General features: G+C 46.1%; 1 protein-coding gene, 1 long non-coding RNA gene and 1 pseudogene across 2 annotated transcripts; 1 reads left to right on the top strand and 2 right to left on the bottom strand.

Annotated features, from left to right (window-relative positions):
• Nucleotides 1-942: 942 nt before the first annotated feature.
• On the top strand, nt 943-1,311 carry LOC137307064 (histone H4). The gene has a single exon (XM_067976405.1). The coding sequence runs from the start codon at nt 944-946 to the stop codon at nt 1,253-1,255; it is 312 nt and encodes a 103-aa protein (XP_067832506.1). The 5' UTR covers nt 943; the 3' UTR covers nt 1,256-1,311.
• A 2,702-nt stretch (nt 1,312-4,013) lies between these two features.
• Nucleotides 4,014-4,402, bottom strand: LOC137307291 (histone H2A.J-like; annotated as a pseudogene).
• A 1,770-nt stretch (nt 4,403-6,172) lies between these two features.
• Nucleotides 6,173-12,560, bottom strand: LOC137307063 (uncharacterized). The gene is made up of 3 exons (XR_010959014.1): nt 12,392-12,560; nt 10,489-11,307; nt 6,173-6,585 (listed from the first exon to the last, which is right to left on the bottom strand). It is a non-coding gene; the product is annotated as an uncharacterized lncRNA (long non-coding RNA).
• Between the last annotated feature and the right edge of the window lie 11,203 nt (nt 12,561-23,763).

Here is a 23,763-nt window from a genome sequence, read left to right as displayed (position 1 = left end):
ACAGATTCAGGGCGAGGGTTCGTGACAGGGGAAAACTGGCGGAGATCCGCCGCTATCACAATTCAAACCCCAACACATGAGATTCTCCAAATCAGCTGGAATAATGTGTTTGTAAACTGCTGAACCCGTCTGGGAGGGAATGTGTGGGAGATAGAATCGGGTCTGGGGCTGAAATGGAAGCCGGCGGGTTGACTAGTTATAGAAGGGACTGTATTTAGGCAGAAATATTACTGACTGATAATTGTAACGGGGCTTATTTAAAAGCTCCGGGTTTCTGTAAATCCTTGGATATGAAGCCCGAGTTTGTAAGGGTTTGTGCGGAGCGCTGTGATTCGGTTCTATTATCGATGAACGGTTTAAAATTGGCGGGTGGAGAAAGCTGGAGTTGGAGCTGGAAGATCAGAGACCGCTCTCCGCCCTGTCCATCACTCTGACTCTCTCGCCCCTCTCTGTTTAATATCTCACTTGTCTCCTCCCCTCCCTGTTTAGTATCTCACTCTCTCTCCTCCCCCTCTCTGTTTAAGATCTCAGTCTGTCTCCTCCCCTCCCTGTTTAATTTCTCACTCTCTCTCCTCCCCTCCCTGTTTAATATCTCACTCTCTCTCCTCCCCTCCCTGTTTAATATCTCACTCTGTCTCCTCCCCCTCTCTGTTTAATATCTCACTCTGTCTCCTCCCCCTCTCTGTTTAAGATCTCAGTCTGTCTCCTCCCCTCCCTGTTTAATATCTCACTCTCTCTCCTCCCCTCCCTGTTTAATTTCTCACTCTGTCTCCTCCCCTCCCTGTTTAATATCTCACTCTGTCTCCTCCCCTCCCTGTTTAATTTCTCACTCTCTCTCCTCCCCTCCCACTTTCACTCTGTGCATGTTTCAGTCAGGTCGGGGCAAGCTGCATAAAAAAGGGAACCAGCAGAAGTTCATTGTTCATTTAATTGAAGAATTATCATGTCTGGCAGAGGTAAAGGAGGCAAAGGACTGGGCAAAGGTGGCGCCAAGCGGCACCGAAAAGTTCTTCGTGATAACATCCAGGGTATCACCAAACCAGCCATCCGCCGCCTGGCTCGCCGTGGCGGTGTCAAGCGGATCTCGGGTCTGATCTACGAGGAAACCCGTGGGGTACTGAAGGTTTTCTTGGAGAATGTGATCAGGGACGCGGTCACTTACACTGAACACGCCAAGCGCAAGACGGTCACGGCCATGGATGTGGTGTACGCTCTGAAACGGCAGGGCCGCACCCTCTATGGATTCGGCGGCTGAACGACTCGACCCTTTCCAACCAAACACAAAACAAAGGCTCTTCTAAGAGCCACCCACCGCCTCACAGAGAGAGCAGTGACCTGGGAAGGGGGAGTGGGACGATCTCGGGGTGGGGAAGCAGTTTCCGATATTCTATTAATATGGGGAGATTTCTCCAGCACTCGTTACAGGGAGATCAGAAAAATGGCCGGGGTTGTCGGCCATCCCGAGAGAAGGAGCGGAATTCCCGGTTTCACGGTATAAATGAACAGGCGGGGATGCAGAGTCTTTCCACAGACATTACATTCTTCACTCAGAGTAAAATCCCTCCTCACTCCCTCTCCCGCTGAGTCCTCTCTGCTCGGTGTTAATTTCTTGCCCTCATTCAAATATCAGTTCGATGTGAAGTTTCTGTTTGAGGAGCCGTTCACCGGGCCGGAACTGGCGGGATTTTTGAAATCGAAGCTGGACTTTGTCCCGCTTCCGACGGAAAGCAATGACCGGGACTTTATTCCCGCCCGTTTACAGACAGGTCAGAGAATGAACCGGAATGTGAATCAGCCTGAGATTTGTGCTGACGAGTAGGAAATAATGGAGATTATAAAGAGAGAGATTCTTAAATTGCTGGAGCGAAATGAGATTTTCTTCAAACTGTTATTTGATGCTCTGAAATTGGCGGGCTTTTTGAAATTGATGATTAATTTTAGCTCAGCCAATTGGGGCCCAAGACCTCCCGCCGTTTCGTTCTGACTGTCAGAGCTCGGTTCAAACCTGCCAATCACAGGCCAGGGGCGGTCCCTCCCTGACTGGGGGTCGGAATACAGCCAATCACAGTCTCGGGGCGGTTCCTCACAGACACTTTAAAATGCAGCCCCAGAGCCGGCTCGCTATTAACAGTTTCTGTGTCTCAGGTTGTGTTGAGATCTGTTCAGAAAATGGCCAGGACCAAACAGACAGCGCGTAAATCGACCGGCGGGAAAGCTCCTCGCAAACAGTTGGCGACCAAAGCGGCCCGGAAGAGCGCTCCAGCCACAGGCGGAGTGAAGAAGCCTCATCGCTACAGACCCGGCACTGTGGCTCTGAGGGAGATCCGCCGCTACCAGAAATCCACCGAGCTGCTCATCCGCAAACTGCCCTTCCAGCGCCTGGTGCGAGAGATCGCTCAGGACTTCAAGACAGACCTGCGCTTCCAGAGCTCGGCCGTCATGGCCCTGCAGGAGGCCAGCGAGGCTTACCTGGTGGGGCTGTTTGAGGACACCAACCTGTGCGCTATCCACGCCAAGCGAGTCACCATCATGCCCAAAGACATCCAGCTGGCCCGCCGCATCCGCGGGGAGCGCGCTTAAACCCGACCCGCCTTCAGCACCAAGTGCAACAAAGGCTCTTTTCAGAGCCACCAAATCAGCAAAGGAAAGAGCTGTGATCTCTGGGGTTGAAATCGCAGGGCCGTGCAGTTCACAGAAATTTGATTAAATGGGAAATGCATAAAGGGGAGGGAGCGGATGTCAGACGCAAGGCCTGACAATCTGTTGGCCCATCATAACAGCGGAGAGATGGGAACAGAGCCGATCTACGTTTTGTGGCAGAAACAGCTGCTGTTCATTTTGGACGAAGATTCAGCACCAGAGAGGAGTGCCAATTCCAGACTGACCAACATGAGGAATTTGAAACGGAGACAGTTTCATTTCCACACACACGCAGGACTGGAGGGAGGTGAATTCCATCAGACTGACTCTCATCACCACCAGTGCCTCATTCGGACAGAGAAAGTTCTGGCAAACAGCTGCAGAAAGTTCTGATTCCGACCCCACTCTTTCACATGAGGTACATACACCCCCAGTGTCAAACTTACTGGGACATATGTACAGAGAGGGACTCGTGGAAAGCACGAGAGATACAAGTTCTCATTTCCAATGTCGTGTCAGCTTGGCTCGGTTGGAAACACTCGAATGTCGGAGTCTGGGGTTTCAAAGTTCAAGCCTCACTCCAACACTTTACTGGACATTTGAGTCCAGCACTGAAGGACAGGTGCAATCGGACGGGACCTGAAACCCATGCTGGATGTAAGGAATCAGACTCGGATCATATAACGTTTCAGTCTATTCTCCCCCTGCAGATATAGTGGCAGAGGCTGTTTCAATGCAACTCGCACTAATAGATCGAAAGGCAGTGTGTCTTGCTCTCTATCAGCGCTAGAATTAGAAGCAGTGTAAAACATTAGTGTTACATTCACTAACACTCGTAACTGATACAGGGACAGAATCAATCCCTCAATCACATCCAATAACACGGGCAAATTTCACTCACATTCTTGATTCAGCAATCGCTGACACAATATTCAACACATCAGTCAGCTTCTGTTGCACAAATCTGGGTAAAATAACACAGACCGAGCAAGTGTTGTCGGAGGATGAGACTGTAAATAATATTGTGTGGAACACAACAGAATGCCTCTTGATGCCGATGATCAAATGTCCCTGGTATTTCTGTGTCCCACCCGCCCAGTTTAATGACAATTTTGATATTTTGTCTCATTCACCACACAAACTGCAAATATCAATCTATTGGAGGTTGGCGACATCTGCTGTCCGGAAGCGAGTACTTCAACAGACCGATCTGGATCATTTGTAATTAACAAGTTATTGTTCGTTCGAGAATCGGAATCAAGTCCTTATTAAATTGATTCCTGACTCTCTTCAGTCAGGAACCAGCCATTTCAAAGATACAGTGGGTGGCTCTGAAAAGAGCCTTTGGGTTATCAGATTAAATCTTGGCCGCTTTACTTGCTCTTGGTGCTCACATGGCTGGTTTTCTTCGGCAGAAGCACGGCCTGGATATTAGGCAGCACCCCGCCCTGAGCGATGGTCACCCGTCCCAGGAGCTTGTTGAGCTCCTCGTCGTTGCGGATGGCGAGTTGCAGGTGTCTGGGGATGATGCGGGTCTTCTTGTTGTCCCGGGCCGCGTTGCCGGCCAGCTCGAGGATTTCAGCCGTCAGATACTCGAGCACAGCGGCAAGAAAGACCGGGGCTCCGGCTCCCGCACGTTCAGCGTAGTTCCCCTTTCGCAGGAGCCTGTGAACACGGCCCACGGGGAACTGCAGTCCGGCCCGGATGATCGAGACTTGGCCTTGGCCCGAGTTTTACGGCCGGTTTTTCCTCTTCCAGACATGTTCACAATCTCACAAAGAATGAGGAATGACTTCTGATTTGACCCTTCTCAAAGACTGAAAGATCATCTGATTGGTTGTACCTTATTACACCTCATTTGCCTATTTCATTAACCAACCAGGTAGCTGGAAATTAGAAGAGGGCGGGATTTACCGGCCTCAACGGTCAGACCAGGAATTTTATGAATTTCAAAAAGCCCGCCAATTTCAGTGCAGTGAAGGATCGGATTTCGATCAATGTCGCCCTGAGCACAAGATTTTAAACCCGTTCTTTTTATCTTGTCTTATTCAGCGCTCCCCGTCACTAATCGCTCGCTCTGTTTTAAAATCTGCTTTAAATTATGGCTCATTCGACCATCGCTTTCAAACTGCACCGGACGGGACTAAAGCCCCATTCACAGCATTCCGTGAAAGGACACATTTGACTTTAGTCTTTAGAAAAGTGAAACGTTACAGATTGGTCCCTTCTCAGAGCCGGGAGTGCTTCTGTGAAAAGAGGGACCCGGACAGAGCTCTCATTCTGCCCCGATTCCGCTGTAACTGCAAGGGGTGGGGTTACTGTTAATCTGGGGATTTTCACGTCAGTCCATAAATATTTCAGAAACTGCATTCATAGAACGGAATTGATGCGGGGGCCATAATGGGGATGAGAGGCCAGAATAGTGATGCTTTAAGATCAAAACAAATGGGAAGGAGCGGATCATAAACTCGTGTTCATTTTAGGGGCCAGGGATTTGAACGGGGTAGTTCGAGTCACTTTTCGATTGGAATAATAATATTGCTGCAATAAAATGATCCTAATTAAATATACAGGAAATGCAGCTCTTTCAGAGAGGTTGTGGGTGGCTCTTAAAAGAGCCGTTGTTTTTTTTTCACTTCATTGTCGAGTTTTACTTGGAGCTGGTGTATTTGGTCACCGCCTTTGTCCCTTCTGACACGGCGTGCTTGGCCAGTTCCCCAGGCAGCAGCAGGCGCACGGCGGTCTGGATCTCCCGGGAGCTGATAGTCGCCCGCTTGTTGTAATGGGCCAGGCGGGAAGCCTCACCTGCGATGCGCTCGAAAATATCGGTCACAAAGGAGTTCATGATGCTCATGGCCTTGGAGGAGATGCCGGTGTCGGGGTGAACCTGCTTCATCACTTTGTAGATGTAGATGGAGTAACTCTCTTTCCTCGACTTTCTCCGCTTCTTGCCGCCTTTGCCCGGTGCTTTACTCAAGGTTTTCTTGGCGCCCTTCCTGGGAGCTGCTTTCTTGTCCTCAGGCATTTTCAAACTCAATTTCAGACTGAGAAATGACACAAATTCCCTCCGAGCTCGGATTAAATAGGCAGCCCCACAGCCCTATGGTAATGAGGGATGGGTGAAGGCAATGATTGTGATTGGGTCATTCGGAGTGAGGTCTTAATAATTATTAACTGTAACTCTCTGATTGGTTTCGTCAGATATCCAATCTGATTTAATAACTGCCACCAATCACAAACACGCTCACATGAACATTGTCCGGTTTCAGCAATTTGTTCCGAACTGTTGCAGTTCTGCTTCCGGCCAGTAGATGCCCCAAACCCCGGGACAGTGAAGTTTGCAGATGAGAGAGGGACAGAACAGAAACTAATTCTTCACATTATATTGCACGAGTGGGATTTAGAAAAACTGGGAATGGAGACGAGTTGCAAGTATATTTTGTTAGATCAAACATCAGTTGTAATGCTGTGTTAAATCCTTGTAATTAATTTAGGGGGTATATCCTATACAAGAAGAATTAATAAGCTTGCCGAAAGGCGGTGTAAATGGCCATTGAATTTCCATATAGAAAGGTGTGAGGTGGTGCATTTGGCTAGGGGGAATAAGGAGGCCATATACTGCTTGGAAAATAAGAGTCTAAATGGGGTAAAAGCAAGGGATTTAGGGGTACAGATTGACAAATCATTAAAAGTAGCAACACAAGTTGATAAGGCCATAAAAAGCGAACAAAGCACTGGGGTTTATTTCTAGAGGAAGAGAATTGAAAAGCAAATAAGTTATGTTGAACTGTAATTTAAACTGTCAAACCTTCTGTCAAACTGTTTTATTATATTTTCGGTTTCGAGATGTTTTTCTGTTGCATCATTGAGTAAAAGATTCCATGATCATTCCTACCACCGACCTTTCATTAACTGGTCTATCGTTCCCTGGACTTGTTCTTTCACCTGATTTAAAATATAAGAATCACATGAGCTGTCATCCAGTCCTCTGGCACTGTTCCTTTTTGTGATGATTTTTTCCTATATATGTAACAGTGCCTCTGCTATCTCTACCCTTGCTTCATTTAATATGCACAGATGCAATCTATCTGGACCAGGAGTTTAACCACCCTTTCTAACTTAAATGCCTTGATATCTTTATTGACCTCTTCCTCTAATATATTCACCCTGTTAATCTCCCGGGTAAATACTGAGACAATGTCACAATTCAATATTTCTGCCATTTCGCTGACGTTATCTGTGAGTTTATCTTGTGCATCCCTTCGTGGCACTCAAGATATTCTGATTTTCCTTTTGATATTTTTGTATCAGTGGAATCATTTACTATTTATTTTTATATTCCTTGATAATTTGATTTCGTGGTTCCTGTTTGCTTCCCTAATTGTTTTGGTGACTTCTTCCGAACCTCTTCCTATTCGCTTTTGCCATCCTCTTATTTAATATCTATGAATGAGAAATTCCACCAGCTTCTTGTGTCTGTTCAGGGGCTGATGTTTGGGAACTATTTATTGTCTATGATTAAAGTGCCAGAAACCCAAAGGGAGCAATTCAGTCCGAAACTCCACAGAAACACTCGACTTCTCCCTCCTGGTGAAATAAGGCACTATAATGGTGAGTATAGCTGCCTTCCAAGCAGTTAATTCCAACAGATTTGAATCCCAGCACGCTGAATTCAGAAACACCAAGACTGGAACTGAATTTGACGATGTTCAGAGTGATCGTGTTTCCAAAACACAAACGGGTCTAATTCATGTAAAAATACTTCTAAAATTAATTTATTTCCCCCATAACGTTGAATTTAACTGTGTTCCTTTGTATTATTACTTGCCCTGATCTGAATGGTGGATACGGGACTCAATTGCTCGGATTCAGTGAAATTAATTGATTTTCTGAAGGTTTTCCGTCTGCTGATTCCCGTTCCGTATTTAAATTATGTCTGATTAACCTTTCTGATCGAGAGAAGGGTCATAGTCCTGAACCGTTAACCCGAGCTTCCCTTCTCCACAGATGCTGCCGGACCTGCTGAGTCTTTCCAGCATTTTCGGTTTTAATTTTTTCTATATTTTGTCCCTTTCACTTTTGACGGTCGCCATTCAAACTTCCAGATTTGCGCTCAGTTTTTATTTGTGTTTCAGTTCGGTTTATTTGAATTAATATAAATCGTGTCCTGAGAAATCAGACAGAAATGTTGCGCAATGCAGAGTGAAATACAATGGGGCAACTTTCGAATGAGCAAAACAAAAACTTTATTATGAATCAATTGTCCAATTTTTCACTGAAAAAATATGAAAAAATACGAGAGTAGAAGTTACAGAGAGAAACTATTTCCTCACATTGCACATTGTCCTGAATCTGTAACAACGACAGATGATGTGAATTTGTTCCACTCTGTTACAGTTCTCACTTATGGCCAGTAGATGTCAGATTGTATGAGAGTGTGAGATTAATTCTCTGTCTGTCAGTCTCTGATACTGTATGTGAGTGTGATATTAATTCTGTATCAGTCAGTCTCCAGTACAGTCTGTGAGTGTGGGATTCATTCTGTATCTGTCAGTCTCTGATACTGTGTGTGAGTGTGGGATTCATTGTGTATCTGTCAATCTCTGGTGCTATCTGTGAGTGTGGGATTCATTCTGTTTCTGTCAATCTCTGGGAATGTGTGTGTGTGGGATTCATTCTGTATCTGTCAATCTCTGGTGCTATCTGTGAGTGTGGGATTCATTCTGTATCTGTCAATCTCAGGGAATGTGTGTGAGTGTGGGATTCATTCTGTATCTGTCAATCTCTGGTGCTATCTGTGAGTGTGGGATTCATTCTGTTTCTGTCAATCTCTGGGAATGTGTGTGAGTGTGGGATTCATTCTGTTTCTGTCAATCTCTGGTATTCTATCTCAGTGTGGGATTCATTCTGTAACTCAGTCTCTGGGCAAAGTGCAAGTCTGGATTCGTTCTGTATTCTTATTTCAGGTTGCAGTATGGTGCTTGAAACTGTGTCTTTAATTCACTAATGTATGCAAATCTTTTGTCCGGCATTAATGTGTAAATATGGATACGCTTTTGGACTTTGTTTTAATCAAACAACATGTGTGAGTTTTGTTGCATGATTGTATCTTAATCTCTGTGAAGATAATGTTCACTTCAACCTTTTACTGTGAAATTATTGGACTGGTATTTATTGTGTCGCTCAGTCTGGGCTAATGGAATTGATATTGTATCTTTCAGTCTGACACTGAATGAGATTTTTTGATTGGTGTGTTCGGTGTCGCTCAGTCTGTACGAATGGAATTGATACTGTACATTTCAGTCTGACACTGTATGAGATTTTTTGATTGGTGTGTTCGGTGTCGCTCAGTCTGTACTAATGGAATTGATACTGTACATTTCAGTCTGACACTGAATGAGATTTTTGGATTGGTGTGTTCAGTGTCGCTCAGTCTGTACTAATGGAATTGATACTGTATGTTTCAGTCTGACACTGTATGTGATTTTTGGACTGATATGTGATGTGTGGTTCTGTCTGTACCAATGGAATTGACACTCGAACTTTCAGTCAGACACAGCGAGGGATTTTTGGACTGCTTTGTTATGTGCAGCTTAGTCTACACTAAAAGGATTCATACTGTATGTTTCAGTATGATAATGTATGAGTTTTTTGGATGATATATAATGTGTCGCTCAGTCTGCACCAATGGAATTCATACTGTACCTTTCAGTCTCATACTGTGTAATATATTTAGACTGGTTTGTAAGGTGTAGTTCAGTCTACACTAATGGAATTGATACGGTATCTTTCAATTTGACACTGAATGTGGCTTTTGGACTGGTATCTAATGTGTACCTCAGTCCGCACTAATGGGATTGATACTGTATCTTCCAGTCTAATACTGTGTGAGATTTTTATACTGGTATGTAACGTGTAGGTCATTCTGTACTAATCACATCGACACTATATCTTTCACTATAATACTGTACCAGATTTTTGGACAGTTATCTATTATGAACCTCTGTCTGCAATAAAGGAATTGACACTGTGCCTTTCATTTGACACAATGTGATTTTTGGACAGGTAACTGATGTGTACCTCAGTCTGCACTAATGGGATTGATACTGTATCTTCCAGTACGATACTTTATGCGAATTTTGGACTGGTATATAATGTGGAACTCAATCTGCACTTCTGGAATTGATACTGTATATTTCAACCTGACACTGAGATTTTTGGACTGGTATGTGATGTGTTGCTCAGTCTGCAATAATGGGGTTGATACTCTCTCTTTCAGTCTTACACTGTATGAGAATTTTGGACTGGTATCTAATGTGTACCTCAGTCTGCAGTGAATGAATTGAAACTGTACATTTCATTCTGACACTATGAAGTTTTTGGACATATATGTGAGTCAAAAATGGGTAACATCTGAACTGGTATCTCATTTGTATCTCAGTGCACAATAGTGGCATGAATACTGCATCTTTAAACTCATAATGTGTGAGAGTTGTGGGCTGGTATTTAATTTGAATCTTGGAGCACACTGTTCTGATTCATTCTGTACCTATCAATCAGTACCATGTGTCAGTTCTATCTGGTGTTTAATTTGTAGCTAAGGCTGAACTAATGTGAGATTGACACAGTGCCTTTCAATCTGATACTGCGTGTGATTTTGGACTGGGAATTATTTATCTCCCGGTCAGCAGTACTGAGTCGTTGTGAAATGGAAATTACGTCTGTCTCTCCTGCTCTGTTTGAGTGTTGGATTGGGGTCAGTGTGCGACTGACTATTTCTGCTGTCTGAGATTGTGGGACTGATGACCTGTCTGTGTCTCTGTGCTCTGTGAGTGATAATGTACTTACTGTGTGTGAGAAGGAGCTGGCTGCACTGACTGCTCCTTGTGCCTCGGGTTGAGTAAACATCACACTGATTCTGGGTCCTTCAAGGATTTGACTGTCGGAAGAAAAAGTATCTCTTGTAACTCAAGAACAGGTGAAGTGGAAAATACAAAAGTGATCAATTGAATCTCTCCGTTAATAATCATTATGTGGAGATGCCGGTGATGGACTGGGGTTGACAATTGTAAACAATTTTACAACACCAAGTTATAGTCCAACAAATTTATTTTAAATTCCACAAGCTTTCGGAGGCTTCCTCCTTCGTCAGGTGAACGGTGTGGAAATGAAATTTTCGAAACCTTCGCATTTTAAAATCACAGAACAATGCCTGGTGATTACTGCCCGTTGCCAAGGCAATCACAGTGAGCAGACAGAAAGGTGTCACCTAAAAAGGCCACCGAATATACAAACCCCCCAAAAAAAAGAGAGAGAGAGAGAAGGAACACAGTCAATGACCCGTTATATTAAAAACAGATAACATTTGTTCGCTGGTGGGGTTACGTGTAGTGTGACATGAACCCAAGATCCCGGTTGAGGCCGTCCTCATGGGTGCGGAACTTGGCTGTCAATTTCTGCTCAACGATTTTGCGTTGTCGTGTGTCTCGAAGGCCGCCTTGGAGTATGTTCACCCGAAGGTCGGTGGCTGAATGTCCATGACTGCTGAAGTGTTCCCCGACAGGGAGAGAACCCTCCTGTTTGGCGATTGTTGCGCGGTGTCCGTTCATCAGTTGTCGCAGTGTCTGCATGGTCTCGCCAATGTCCCATGCTCTGGGGCATCCTTTCCTGCAACGTATGAGGTAGACAACGTTGGCCGAGGCGGCCTTCGAGACACACGACAACGCAAAATCGTTGAGCAGAAATTGATAGCCAAGTTCCGCACCCATGAGGACGGCCTCAACCGGGATCTTGGGTTCATGTCACACGACACGTAACCCCACCAGCGAACAAATGTTATCTGTTTTTAATATAACGGGTCATTGACTGTGTTCCTTCTCTCTCTCTCTCTTTTTTTTGGGGGGTTTGTATATTCGGTGGCCTTTTTAGGTGACACCTTTCTGTCTGCTCACTGTGATTGCCTTGGCAACGGGCAGTAATCACCAGGCATTGTTCTGTGATTTTAAAATGCGAAGGATTCGAAAATTTCATTTCCACACCGTTCACCTGACGAAGGAGGAAGCCTCCGAAAGCTTGTGGAATTTAAAATAAATTTGTTGGACTATAACTTGGTGTTGTAAAATTGTTTACAATTAATAATCATTGTAATAACCACAAATGAAAACCAGCGATACAAACATACAAACAGTGTCAGTGTCTGACTCCACTGCAGTACTGCAGCTCTCAGCTTCTGCACACCAGGTGTGTTGGGCTGTTTGACAACAATTTGGTGACATCCAGACACAACACAACCCCTGCACTGATCCATGAATGGCACTACCCGATGGGGCGGGGACCTTTGTACAGGTCAGTTTTCTAATACCCTCCACCATGGAACTAACCGTTCAACCGAAACACAACAGCCGCTGTTTAAAACGTGTTCACACTTGTCACCTGGTGCCTGCAATAGATGCTCTTTGTATCACTCCCCATATCCTTACTGTCCGGCTCTGTTTCCACTGTTCACTGTCCAATAACAATAAACAGGGTGAGACTGGAACTAAACCAGGAACATTTCACCACTGGTTTGGGGAGAGAAAGCAGCAATGATTTCAAACAACCTGCTCTTCCCATTCTCTCTCCCTCACCCTGGACACACCCTGGACACACACAGCCCGAGAATGACCTCTTCCTTCCCCCGCTCACTCCATATTCCGGGACCAGTTCCTTATCCACTCCGCCTCTTACAAACAGCCCCCGGACTCCCCCTGACCTTCCCCCGGACTCAATGCCGATCTCTGAGCCCATCTGCGGACACGGTCCCGAAGCGATGAGCTGCTGTAACGAGGCTGCTCTTTGCTCCCTTCCCCCGGGGGCCGTGATCTCTCCATTCCCGGCTGTTTTTAACCATCTTCTTCCGCTCACTGAGGGAATGGCGCCCACAGGCCGAGCTGGGGGGGGGGAGCGCGCATGCGCTCTTCTGCTCACCAGCAAGCAGCGCTGGGAGCGGGGCTGAATCGCGCATGCGCAGATATCTGGTTTAATTCGCAATACCAAAATCGATGGAAACTTTCCCCAGTTGGAATTTTTCAGAGTCTGAGCAAAGGAAGTGGGGGAAAGGTCAGAGGGAATGGGGTCCACAGGCAGTGCAGGAACAGACACCAGAATGGGAAACAGATGGGATTCCACCAGTGCCGATCGCTGGAATCCAGACTGACTTTACAATCTCTCACTATTCAACTGGATGTTTCCATCCCTGCTGTTTCTCTCGGTATCTTTTTATGGTAAAGGGGCAATCAGAGATAACGTGGACGGCTGTGAAATGAGCCAATGGGTTATGTTTATTCTTGGTCCCTTTACTGATAAAGTAACGCGTGAACCCGAAACTGGAGGGAGGATTTCTCAAACCAATCCTGGAGGAACATGGGAGGAAAGCGGGAGTCGGTGTATTTGCTGGGACTGTGTAGGCTTAATATCAGACAGCAACAGTCCCAGATTAATATAATCAGAGTGAAACTCTCGGTCACTGAGAGTAATAACGAACGGACCTGATCTGCAAAACCGAATATAGTACAACAGGCAAGAGAGGGTTAAATTCGGCCCACATTGTTTTTGTCACTCTCTGTACTGTCCTTGAGTGTGGGATTAATAGTGTGTCCGTCTCTGGTATATCCATGAGAGATAAGAATGCATCTTCTGTCTCTCCAACGGGATTTTCTGGATAAAACGCAACTTTACAGGTCAGTCTGGAACTGATACTGTGGCACTGTGCCTCTCCGCTCGCTCTCTCACCGTATCTGTCTCCCTTTCTCTCTCACTCTCTGCTGCAGTATTTGAAGGTTGGATACAGTTATTGAGGGTGATATGAACACACTGATCGGAAGTGTAAGACTGAAAGTGTGTGTCTCTCTCAAGTGCTGGACATGAAGGTGGAATACTGTCTGATATAAAAGAGAGAGAATGGGGTGTCCGAGCCTCACTGTAACTGGGGATGTGTTCGGCTCCAGTCCAGTTCATGGTCATTTTCTTTTCACAGATTCAGGGCGAGAGTCTCTGTGAGACGGTAACACTGGCGGAGAAACTCCGCGTCACAACTCAAACCCCAACATATGAGATTCTCCAAATCAGCTGGAATAAGGTGTTTGTAAAACGCTGAACCCGTCTGGGAGGGGATATGTGGGGAGATAGAATCGGGTGTGAGACTGAAATGGAAGGAGACGGTTTGACTTGTTATCGAAGGGACTGTATTTAGTCAGGAATATTACTGTCTGTTAATTGTAACGGGGCTTATTTAAAAGCTCCGGGTTCCTGGGAATCCTTGAAGATGAAGCCCGAATCTGTCAGGGTTTGTGCGGACCGCTGTGTTTCGGTTCAATTATCAATAAACGGTTTGAAATTGGCGGGTGGAGAAAGCTGGAGGTGGAGCTGGAAGATCAGAGGCCGCTCTCTGCTCTGTCCGTCACTCTGTCTCCTCCCCTCCCGCCCTCTCCATTTGATTCCCATGTGGAACCAACGCGGGTAGGTGGACTCGAAACACGGTTTACTGGTCAACAAGGCGAAAGGCGAATAATATTTCTGATCTCCTGGGGACCAGGCCGTTCACTCTCATTTGTTTCTGTGCAGAGTTGCATTTCAGTGATTCCCCAGTGAGTTTGATGAGTTATTTGAATAATCCAACAAAATAGAACAGAAACGGAGCGAAGCGCTGAATCCCACTGATGTGGAAAGTTTAGTCGAGCAGTTCTGGTGATGCTTTACGAGCCCAGCATGGCAAGTAGTTTAAATAAGTACAACAAATCTGGTGATGTGTGGACTGGGGTCCATAAGTTACCGTTTAAAGTCTCGGAATGTGGTCGGTGCCCCGACTCCAGTCCCATTAATACCTCATCTCGTCCACAACGAGAAAAAAGCAGCTCAAAGCAACACTGGTAGCATGATATCAGCGTCTCCCTTCAGACAGTAACCAGCCCTTTCACAGATACAGTGGGTGGCTCTGAAAAGAGCATTTACATCGAGTTACATCGAAATTACGACACAGAAACAGGCCTGGATATTAGGCAGCACCCCATCCTGAGCGATGGTCACATCTCACAGCAGCTTGTTGAGCTCCTCGTCGTTGCGGACGGCCAGTTGCAGGTGTCTGGGGATGATGCGGGTCTTCTTGTTGTCGCGGGCCGCATCACCAACCAGCCCGAGGATTTCAGCCGTCAGGTGCTCGAGCACAGCAGCCAGATAGACCGGAGCTCCGGCACCGACACATTCAGCATTGTTCCCCTTTCACAGGACCTGTGAACACGGCCCACATGGAACTGCAGTCCTGCCCAGGATGAGCGAGACTTGGCCTTGGCCCGAGTTTTTCCACCGGATTTTCCTCATTCAGACATTTCCACAATCTCACAAACACTTTCACAAAGAATGAAGAAATCCTCCCCAACTCGCCCTTCTTATACCTTCTGGAGGATTACAATGGGGCCACTTTTGATCAGTCTCTCTCAGAGTGTTTACATTGCCCCCTCACGCTCACTGATATTCTATCTTTCAACTGCTGTAATATTTTCCATTCGCAATATTGCTGTTCCTCCTCCTTTCCCTACTTCTCGGTCCTTTCTAAAGATCTTTTCGACTTGAATATTAAGTTGCCATTTGTGCCCAGTTCGTACTCAGGTCTCCAGAATGATTTAATGAAATTACTTAATGTTACACAATGGCTGATGTGAGTTGCGGCAATGTGTATTTCCAGCTGGTCAAGTATTGCAGGTATCGACGATCTCTTCAGTCCGATATCAGGTGAACAATTACTGGCTGTTGTGTAATTTCCATTGATTGGGGCTTGGCGTCATCGACTGGGCGGAAACGGGAACTGCGACAGAGCGAGAAAGGATCCGTCAGAAACCAGTTCAACTGAAGAAAAAAATGCAACAGCCTGCAGTGGATGTTCAGGATCTGATGGTTGGGAACCATTTTATTGATAACTTTTTTCGGCGATGGTGGTATGGTGGTGATTATAGTTGCCTTCCAGCAGTTGATCCGGGTTCGATTCCCGGCCATCGCAATTCAACGTTCACATTAATCCGCTTTCTTCAGAAACTCTAAGTTTGCAGTTCAGCTGCATTTTGTTCCCCAAACAGAAACTGGTATAATTGGAGTGAAATGTTTTCAACAATGATTTATTTTCCCAACAGAAGGAATAGAGGAAAAACATACTGGAAATAGTGAGTTACCAAGCTCTAATGAGAGTGAGGAAGGCAAATAAAATATTCGTCTTCATTGCAAGGGTGTTGGAATATAAGAGTAAGGAGGACTTGCTGCAATTTTACTGTGCGGAGATATTGTGTAAAATTGGACTACATTCGCTGGAGTTTAGAAGAAAGAGAGGTGATCACATTGCAAGGTATAAAATTCTTCGACGGCTTGACAGTGTAGTTGCTGAGAGGCTGATTCCCCTGGCTGGAGAGTCAAGAACTAGAGGTCATAGTCTCAAGATAAGGGGTCGGCCATTTAGGACCAATATGAGGAAAAAAATCTTCACTCAAAGGGTTGTGAATCTTCGGAATTCTCTCACCCAGAGGACTTTGGACGCTCAGCCGTTGAGTATATTGAAGTCTGTGATCGATCGACTTTTGGATTTTAGGGGAATCAAGGTATATGGTGATCGGGCGGGAAAGTGGAGTTGAGGTCGAAGATCAGCCATGGTCTGATTGAATGGCGTAACAGGCTCAACGGGTCGTAGGGCCTACTCCTGCTCCTATTTGTTCTGTTCTTATGCAGAGAACCTTATATCCCAGTGTGCTGACGAAACTAAGTTCGGTGGCACAGTAAGCATTATAGATGGGAGCAGAAAGTTGCAAAGGGACATTGATAGATTAAGTGAGTGGGCAAGACAGTGGCAGATGGAGTTCAACGTGGGAAAGTGTGAGGTCATCCACTTTGAAACTTAAAAAGATAGATCAGAGTATTTTCTAAATGGCAAAAAGCAAGGAACTGTGGGGGAGGATAGAGATTTAGGGGTCCAAGTACAGAATTCACAAAAAATATAAGGTGAAATGGAGATTAAATTTTGATCTTTATCTCAAGGGAACTGGAATAAAAAGGAGTGGAAGTTATGTCACAGTTATACAGAGCTCTGGTTAGACCTCATTTCGAGAACTGTGTTCAGTTCTGGGCACCGCACTCTCTTTAATGCTTGGACTGTGAAGGGTTTTTTCTCTTTGGGATTCTCTGCAATGGGAGGGAATAGGAAAGGGTTTGGTCCGTTCGGATTTTTTTCCAGTGGCAGTGAATGAGAAGGGGTTTGGTCCATTGGGATTCCTTCTGCGTGCTCTTGCGTTGATTGGGAGACCTGCATGTTGCCAAATTGCTTTGTGTTTAACTTTGTGCCCCCTCGTTTGAACCCTAAAAATAAAAGCATAAATGTAATGGAACATGGAAAGGAAATTCGTCAGATATCAGGTTATCAGCGGAGCTTATAGGGCAGGTAACTGCTTGCCAGAGAATGCTGAGCCCGATTGGCAATATCAGCTCACTGCCATTAAATGGGTACGGTCGAGAAAATCAAATGAACCACAACTGGACATTAAATAAGAAAAGGGCAAACAATTATTTCATAAAGAGATGAAATGTCACAGGCAGTTTTGTAATCAGAACTTGTGATTGCGTGACATTGATTGGTTGAATGTTGGACTGAAGATTACATTCACGTTTTTATCAGGTAATTTCGGTTGGGCAGATGTCAGACAGTCATTTCATTCTGTGGAGCGATGACCTTGTTCCAGTGGAATAGTCATTCTGTTAGGTTTCGTGTTTCCGAGAATCAACCAGGACGCGCTCTTCCTCGCCGCCAAAGCCACGGTGAGTGGTGCTGGTCTGGGCCCAGTATCACGGGGAAATGAGTCAGGGGCGGCTTAATCACCAAACCTTAATTCCCAAAATTTGATCATTTTATAATAAAACAAAGAAGTTCAAAAACACAGTTCTCAAACCCATCTCTATCCGACAATAAAACCAACATGTGTGAGTACGTCGTCTGCAACAGGAAGTTCGAGAAATGACGGACAAACTTCTGCCATGTGGACCAGGCCTGATCCGTCCACTAAGAAGAAAACCAAATCGTAGACGAGGCAGTATAGTGAGGCTTTTTTGAAATGTGGTTTCATCAATTGTGCAAACTCAAACCATGATCCAAAGCCCCAGTGTTTTATTTGTAGCGAGGTGCTTGTAACCGAGAGTTTAAAACCGTCAAAATTAAAAAGACATTTTGAAACAAAACATGGGGAACTCTTTGATCACCCGCTTGAATATTTTCAAAGGAAGCAACGGGGATTAAATTTATCAGCACCAGTTCTTAATCGGTCAACTGATCTGAATGATAAGGCACAACTGGTGTCATATTTGGTCGCATACAGTGTGGCAAAAGAGAAAATGGCCCTTACAGTTGCCGAAAAACTTATTCAGAGATGCTGGAAGAATTTCAGCATCTCTGGATATGGTGCGGAAATCTTCGACGAGAAGCCTGCTGAAAAATTGAGAAGCGTTCCTCTCAGTGACAGCACAATGTCTCGGCGAATATGTTCTATTGCTGAGGATTCAGAAGCCAAGATTATTACTCGGTTACAGTCAGCCGGGGATTTTGCGATCCAACTTGACGAGAGTGCTGATATTTCAAATTGTGCAACACTGTTCTTCTCTGTGAGATATGTCGGGCAAGATGACTTTATAGAAGGTTGGCTGTGTTGTCTAACTTTACCAACAAATGCAACAGGAGCACAAATATTCGAAGCACTGCACGTGAGTGCAAAAGACAAGGCTGAAGCGTTTGCAACTATCTTCAGGCAGAAGTGCCGAGTGGATGATCCATCTCAGCCTCCTCCCGATATCCCCACCATCACGGAAGCCAGTCTTCAGCCAATTCGATTCACTCCATGTGATACCAAGAAACGGCTGAGTGCACTGGATACAGCAAAGGCTATGGGCCCCGACAACATCCCAGCTGTCGTGCTGAAGGCTTGTGCTCCAGAACGAGCTGCGCCTCTAGCCAAGCTGTTCCAGTACAGTTACAACACTGGCATCTAACTGACAATGTGGAAAATTGCCCAGGTATGTCCTGTCCACAAAAAGCAGGACAAATCTAATCCGGCCAATTACCGCCCCATCAGTCTACTCTCAATCATCAGCAAAGTGATGGAAGGTGTCATCGACAGTGCTATCAAGCGGCACTGACTCACCAATAACCTGTTCACCGATGCTCAGTTTGGGTTCCGCCAGGACCACTCGGCTCCAGACGTCATTACAGCCTTGGTCCAAACATGGACAAAAGAGCTGAATTCCAGAGGTGAGGTGAGAGTGACTGCCCTTGACATCAAGGCAGCATTTGACCGAGTGTGGCACCAAGGAGCCCGAGTAAAATTGAAGACAATGGGAATCAGGGGGAAAACTCTCCAGTGGCTGGAGTCATACCTAGCACAAAGGAAGATGGTAGTGGTTGTTGGAGGCCAATCTTCTCAGCCGCAGGACATTGCTGCAGGAGTTCCTCAGGGTAGTGTCCTAGGCCCAACCATCTTCAGCTGCTTCATCAATGACCTTCCCTCCATCATAAGGTCAGAAATGGGGATGTTCGCTGATGACTGCACAGTGTTCAGTTCCATTCGCAACCCCTCAGATAATGAAGCAATCCGAGCCCGCATGCAGCAAGACCTGGACAACATCCAGGCTTGGGCTCATAAGTGGCTAGTAACATTCGCGCCAGATAAGTGCCAGGCAATGATCATCTCCAACAAGAGAGAGTCTAACCACCTCCTCTTGACATTCAACGGCATTACCATCGCCGAATCCCCCACCATCAACATCCTGGGGGTCACCATTGACCAGAAACTTAACTGGACCAGCCATATAAATAATGTGGCGACGAGAGCAGTTCAGAAGCTGGGTATTCTGCGGCGAGTGACTCATCTCCTGACTCCCCAAAGCCTTTCCACCATCTAGAAGGCACAAGTCAGGAGTGTGATGGAATACTCTCCACTTGCTTGGATGAGTGCAGCTCCAACAACACTCATGAAGCTCGACACCATCCAAGATATAGCAGCCCGCTTGATTGGCACCCCATCCACCACCATAAACATTCACTCCCTTCACCACCGGCGCACTGTGGCTGCAGTGTGTACCATCCACAGGATGCACTGCAGCAACTCGCCAAGGCTTCTTCGACAGCACCTCCCAAACCCGCGACCTCTACCACCTGGAAGGACAAGGGCAGCAGGCACATGGGAACAAGACCACCTGCACGTTCCCCTCCAAGTCACACACCATCCCGACTTGGAAATATATCGCCGTTCCTTCATTGTCGCTGGGTCAAAATCCTGGAACTCCCTTCCTAACAGCACTGTGGGAGAACCGTCACCACACGGACTGCAGCGGTTCAAGATGGCGGCTCACCACCACCTTCTCGAGGGCAATTAGGGATGGGCAATAAATGCTGGCCTCGCCAGCGACGCCCACATCCCGTGAACGAATAAAAAAAAACATGACTGTATAGATGGAAAATACAAATTGGACTGGGCTAATTGCAAAGGAATTCCAAGTGATGGAGCAGCAAATATGACGGGTAGAAATAGTGGAGTCATGAGAAGAATATCTGAGGCAGCTGATCATGATGTTTGGAATCACTGTTTCATTCACCACGAAGATTTGACGTCCAAGGGTATTCCCCCTGATCTTTTGGCAGGAATGAAGGAAGTAGTGAAAATTGTTAATTTCATTCAAGGAAGCTCACTGAAGTAAAAGCTTTTTTGAAGCGTTATCCTGAGAAAAGGGAGCTGTGCTCACTCATTTACTGTTTCACATTGAAGTACGATGGCTGTCACGGGGCAGGGTGCTTACAAGGGTGTAAGAACTCAGGAAGAGATTCACATTTTTCTGGTAGAGAAACAGTCTAACATGACAAATTTGTTTTCCGATGACAGTTGGTTAATGAAGTTGTCATACCTGGCTGACAGGTTCTCAATTTTAAACGATCTGAATTTGAAATTACAAGGAAGAGGCAATGATTTGTTTCGACATTGTGAACAGATACAATCTTTCAAAAATCATTAGAACTGTGGCAAGCCGGAGTGAAAAGTAATCGCCCGAGCTATTCCATGTTCCCAACATTGTTACAACACACTGAGGAGAACAGCATCAATGAAGAAAAAGGGAATGAAATGAAATGTGTCATACAGTTCCATCTCGCTGCTCTGTCTGATCATTTTAGTCGCTACTTCCCTGCAGAGAGGTTTGAAAATTTGAAGGCAAAGTGTTGGGTGAAAGGTCATTTTGTTTTCGAAAACCCTGAATCAATAATGAAGCGAAACTTGATGCCTGAGCAAGAAAACGAGCTGGTGCGACTCACCTGTGATTGCACACTGAAAACACGCCACAAGTGATTCAGTTTGTCATCTTTTTGGATCAGTATTTTCAAAGAATATCCTCTGTTAAGTCAGATTAGTGTTCTGTTTTTGCTGCCCTTCACAACAACCTATATGTGCGAACTTGGATTTTCGACTTTGACAAGGTTAAAAACAAGAGAAAGAAACCGACTCAACAGCGCTCCTGATATGCGTGTGGAGCTTTCATCGTGTGATCCAGATTGGAACGAGATCATGAACAAGCGACAGTCCAACCCTTCACATTAAGAAAGTGAAACTCAACCTGATCTTTTTTTACTTTATTAATACTGTATTTAAAATATTTTTCAAGTGACGTCGATGTCTAATTTTAGTTATTACTTGAAGTGAAGTGAAGTGAAGAGCGAGCATGGATTGTCCTCTATTGGGATTTGATGAAAACTGCAGTCAGAAGATATTATTGTTTTGGGTCCCTGGGGGAAGTGTTTTTCTTTCACTGGGTCACGAGAAAAATAGTTTGAAAAACACTGTTCTACATTGTACGGTCAGTGTCTGTTCAGCAAACTGGCTCTGAACTCCTCAGTCTGCATTTCGAGAAACGGTTCTGTGCGCGACGCCGGCAATAAAACACTGAACGACGCCCGGCGACGAATGGCGGCCACCGGCCCCACATTCCCCGCGCCCCAGAAACCCCTCTATCTCTCCAAGGCGCTGCATTTCCGCTCAGACGGCGCAAGCTCCCCAGGCCCGCCCCGCATTCTGGGAGCGCCTCTGCCCTGTCTCTTGTCTCGAGTCGGACTCGGTGGAAACGGGAGAAGAAATCGGGAAGCGGCGGGTTGGACGTGGGAGGCGCTGGGTGATCGGTTTAATACATGTCCGGGGCCCCCGCCCGCCAGTCCGCCGGGTCCCCCGGCTCTGATTCAGGGCCTGAGCAGCACTCGGTGTTGCTGAGACTTCGCTCAGTGTGAATGCAGGTTATTGTTGATCTGCCACCGTTGGCCTCAGATTTGCCGGAGAGAATCAGCCAGAGACGGCGGCTACCGATGGTCGAAATACCGGCAGGTCGCTGTTTCGGCTCTCAACTGCAGAATTACCACTTGGCCGGGTACTGGAGGGCAGACAGTGACTGGGGCCGAACCCCACCATCACGCTGCACCTTCAGGAGAGAAAGGGAGAAAATTAGAGCCTGCAATGAATTTGGATTTCAAACAGCGAGGACGTGTCAAGGAGGGAGAGTGTGTGTGGGGGGGATTTACAGATTAATAGGAACAAGGAGGGAGAGTGTGGGACGGGGGATTTACAGCTGAATAGGAACGAGGAGGGAGAGTGTGGGACGGGGGATTTTCAGCTTAATAGGCACAAGGAGGGAGAGTGTGGGACGGGGGATTTTCAGCTTAATAGGCACAAGGAGGGAGAGTGTGGTACGGGGGATTTACAGCTGAATGGGGACAATGAGGGAGAGTGCGAGACGGGGAATTACAGCTGAATGGGAACAAGGAAGGAGAGTGTGTGGGACGGGGGATTTACACCTTAATAGGAACAAAGAGGGAGAGTGTGGGACGGGAGGTTTACAGCTTAATAGGAACAAAGAGGGAGAGTGTGGGACGGGGCATTTACAGATTAATAGGAGCAAGGAGGGAGAGTGTGGGACGGGAGGTTTACAGCTTAATCGGAACGAGGAGGGAGAGTGTGGGACGGGGGATTTACAGCTTAATGGGAACAAGGAGGGAGAGTGTGGGACGGGGGCTCCACAGCTTAATAGGAGCAAGGAGGGAGAGTGTGGGACGGGGGATTTACAGATTAATAGGAGCAAGGAGGGAGAGTGTGGGACGGGAGGTTTACAGCTTAATCGGAACGAGGAGGGAGAGTGTGGGACGGGGGATTTACAGCTTAATGGGAACAAGGAGGTAGATTGTTGTGGTACGGGGATTTACAGCTGAATGGGGACAAGGAGGGAGAGTGCGAGACGGGGGACTTCCAGCTGAATGGGAACAAGGAGTTAGAGTGTGGGACGGGGGATTCACAGCTTAATAGGTATAAAGAGGGAGAGTGTGGGACGGGGGATTTGCATCTTCTTGGGACTATGGAGAAAATAATGTTCCACACAAACTGAAACTGTCTGTTCTGAATTTCTATCCTGTACTTACAGTGATCACTTATATAATTTATGAGGATCGATGCATAGACTAGGCTTGTCTTTACTTGATTATACAAGATTAAGGGGTGATCGAATTGAGGTGTTTCAGATGATTAAAGGACTTGATAGGGTCGATACAGAGAAACCGTTTCCTCTGTTGGGAGAGTCTAGAACAAGGGGGAATCACCATAAAATTAGAGCTGGGCCGTTGAGGGGTGATGTCAGAAGCAATTCTTCACACAAAGGGTAGTGGAAATCTGGAACTCTCCTCACTCCAAAATGCTGTTGAGGCTGGGGGTCAATTGAAAATTTGAAAATTGAGATTGATAGATTTTTGTTTGGCCAGGGTATTAAGGGTTATGATACCAAGCTGTGGCGGAATGGTTCACTCCTGTTCCGATGTTTCCAGATGCAGCCACCCGCAATAAGGTTGTGGATGGCAAGGTCCTTGTTCACAAGTGAACGGACATCTGGTGGGAGATGCGGAGAGAGGAGAGAACTGGTTAGGGTGTGTCTGTAAATGAAGGAGAAATGTTGACGGGTCAGGTCGTGACTGTAAATGAAGGAGAAATGGTGACTGGTCAGGGAGAGCCTTTAAATGAAGGAGAAATGGTGACAGGTCAGGGAGAGTCT

Source organism: Heptranchias perlo, chromosome X (assembly GCF_035084215.1).
Source record: "Heptranchias perlo isolate sHepPer1 chromosome X, sHepPer1.hap1, whole genome shotgun sequence".
In the NCBI taxonomy this organism is placed as follows: domain Eukaryota; kingdom Metazoa; phylum Chordata; class Chondrichthyes; order Hexanchiformes; family Hexanchidae; genus Heptranchias; species Heptranchias perlo.
This window is presented reverse-complemented; position numbering and strand designations above follow the sequence as displayed.

Bases quoted from the DNA above. Each gene is read 5' to 3' on its own strand.
- LOC137307064 (XM_067976405.1), top strand. From the start codon at position 944: ATGTCTGGCAGAGGTAAAGGAGGCAAAGGACTGGGCAAAGGTGGCGCC.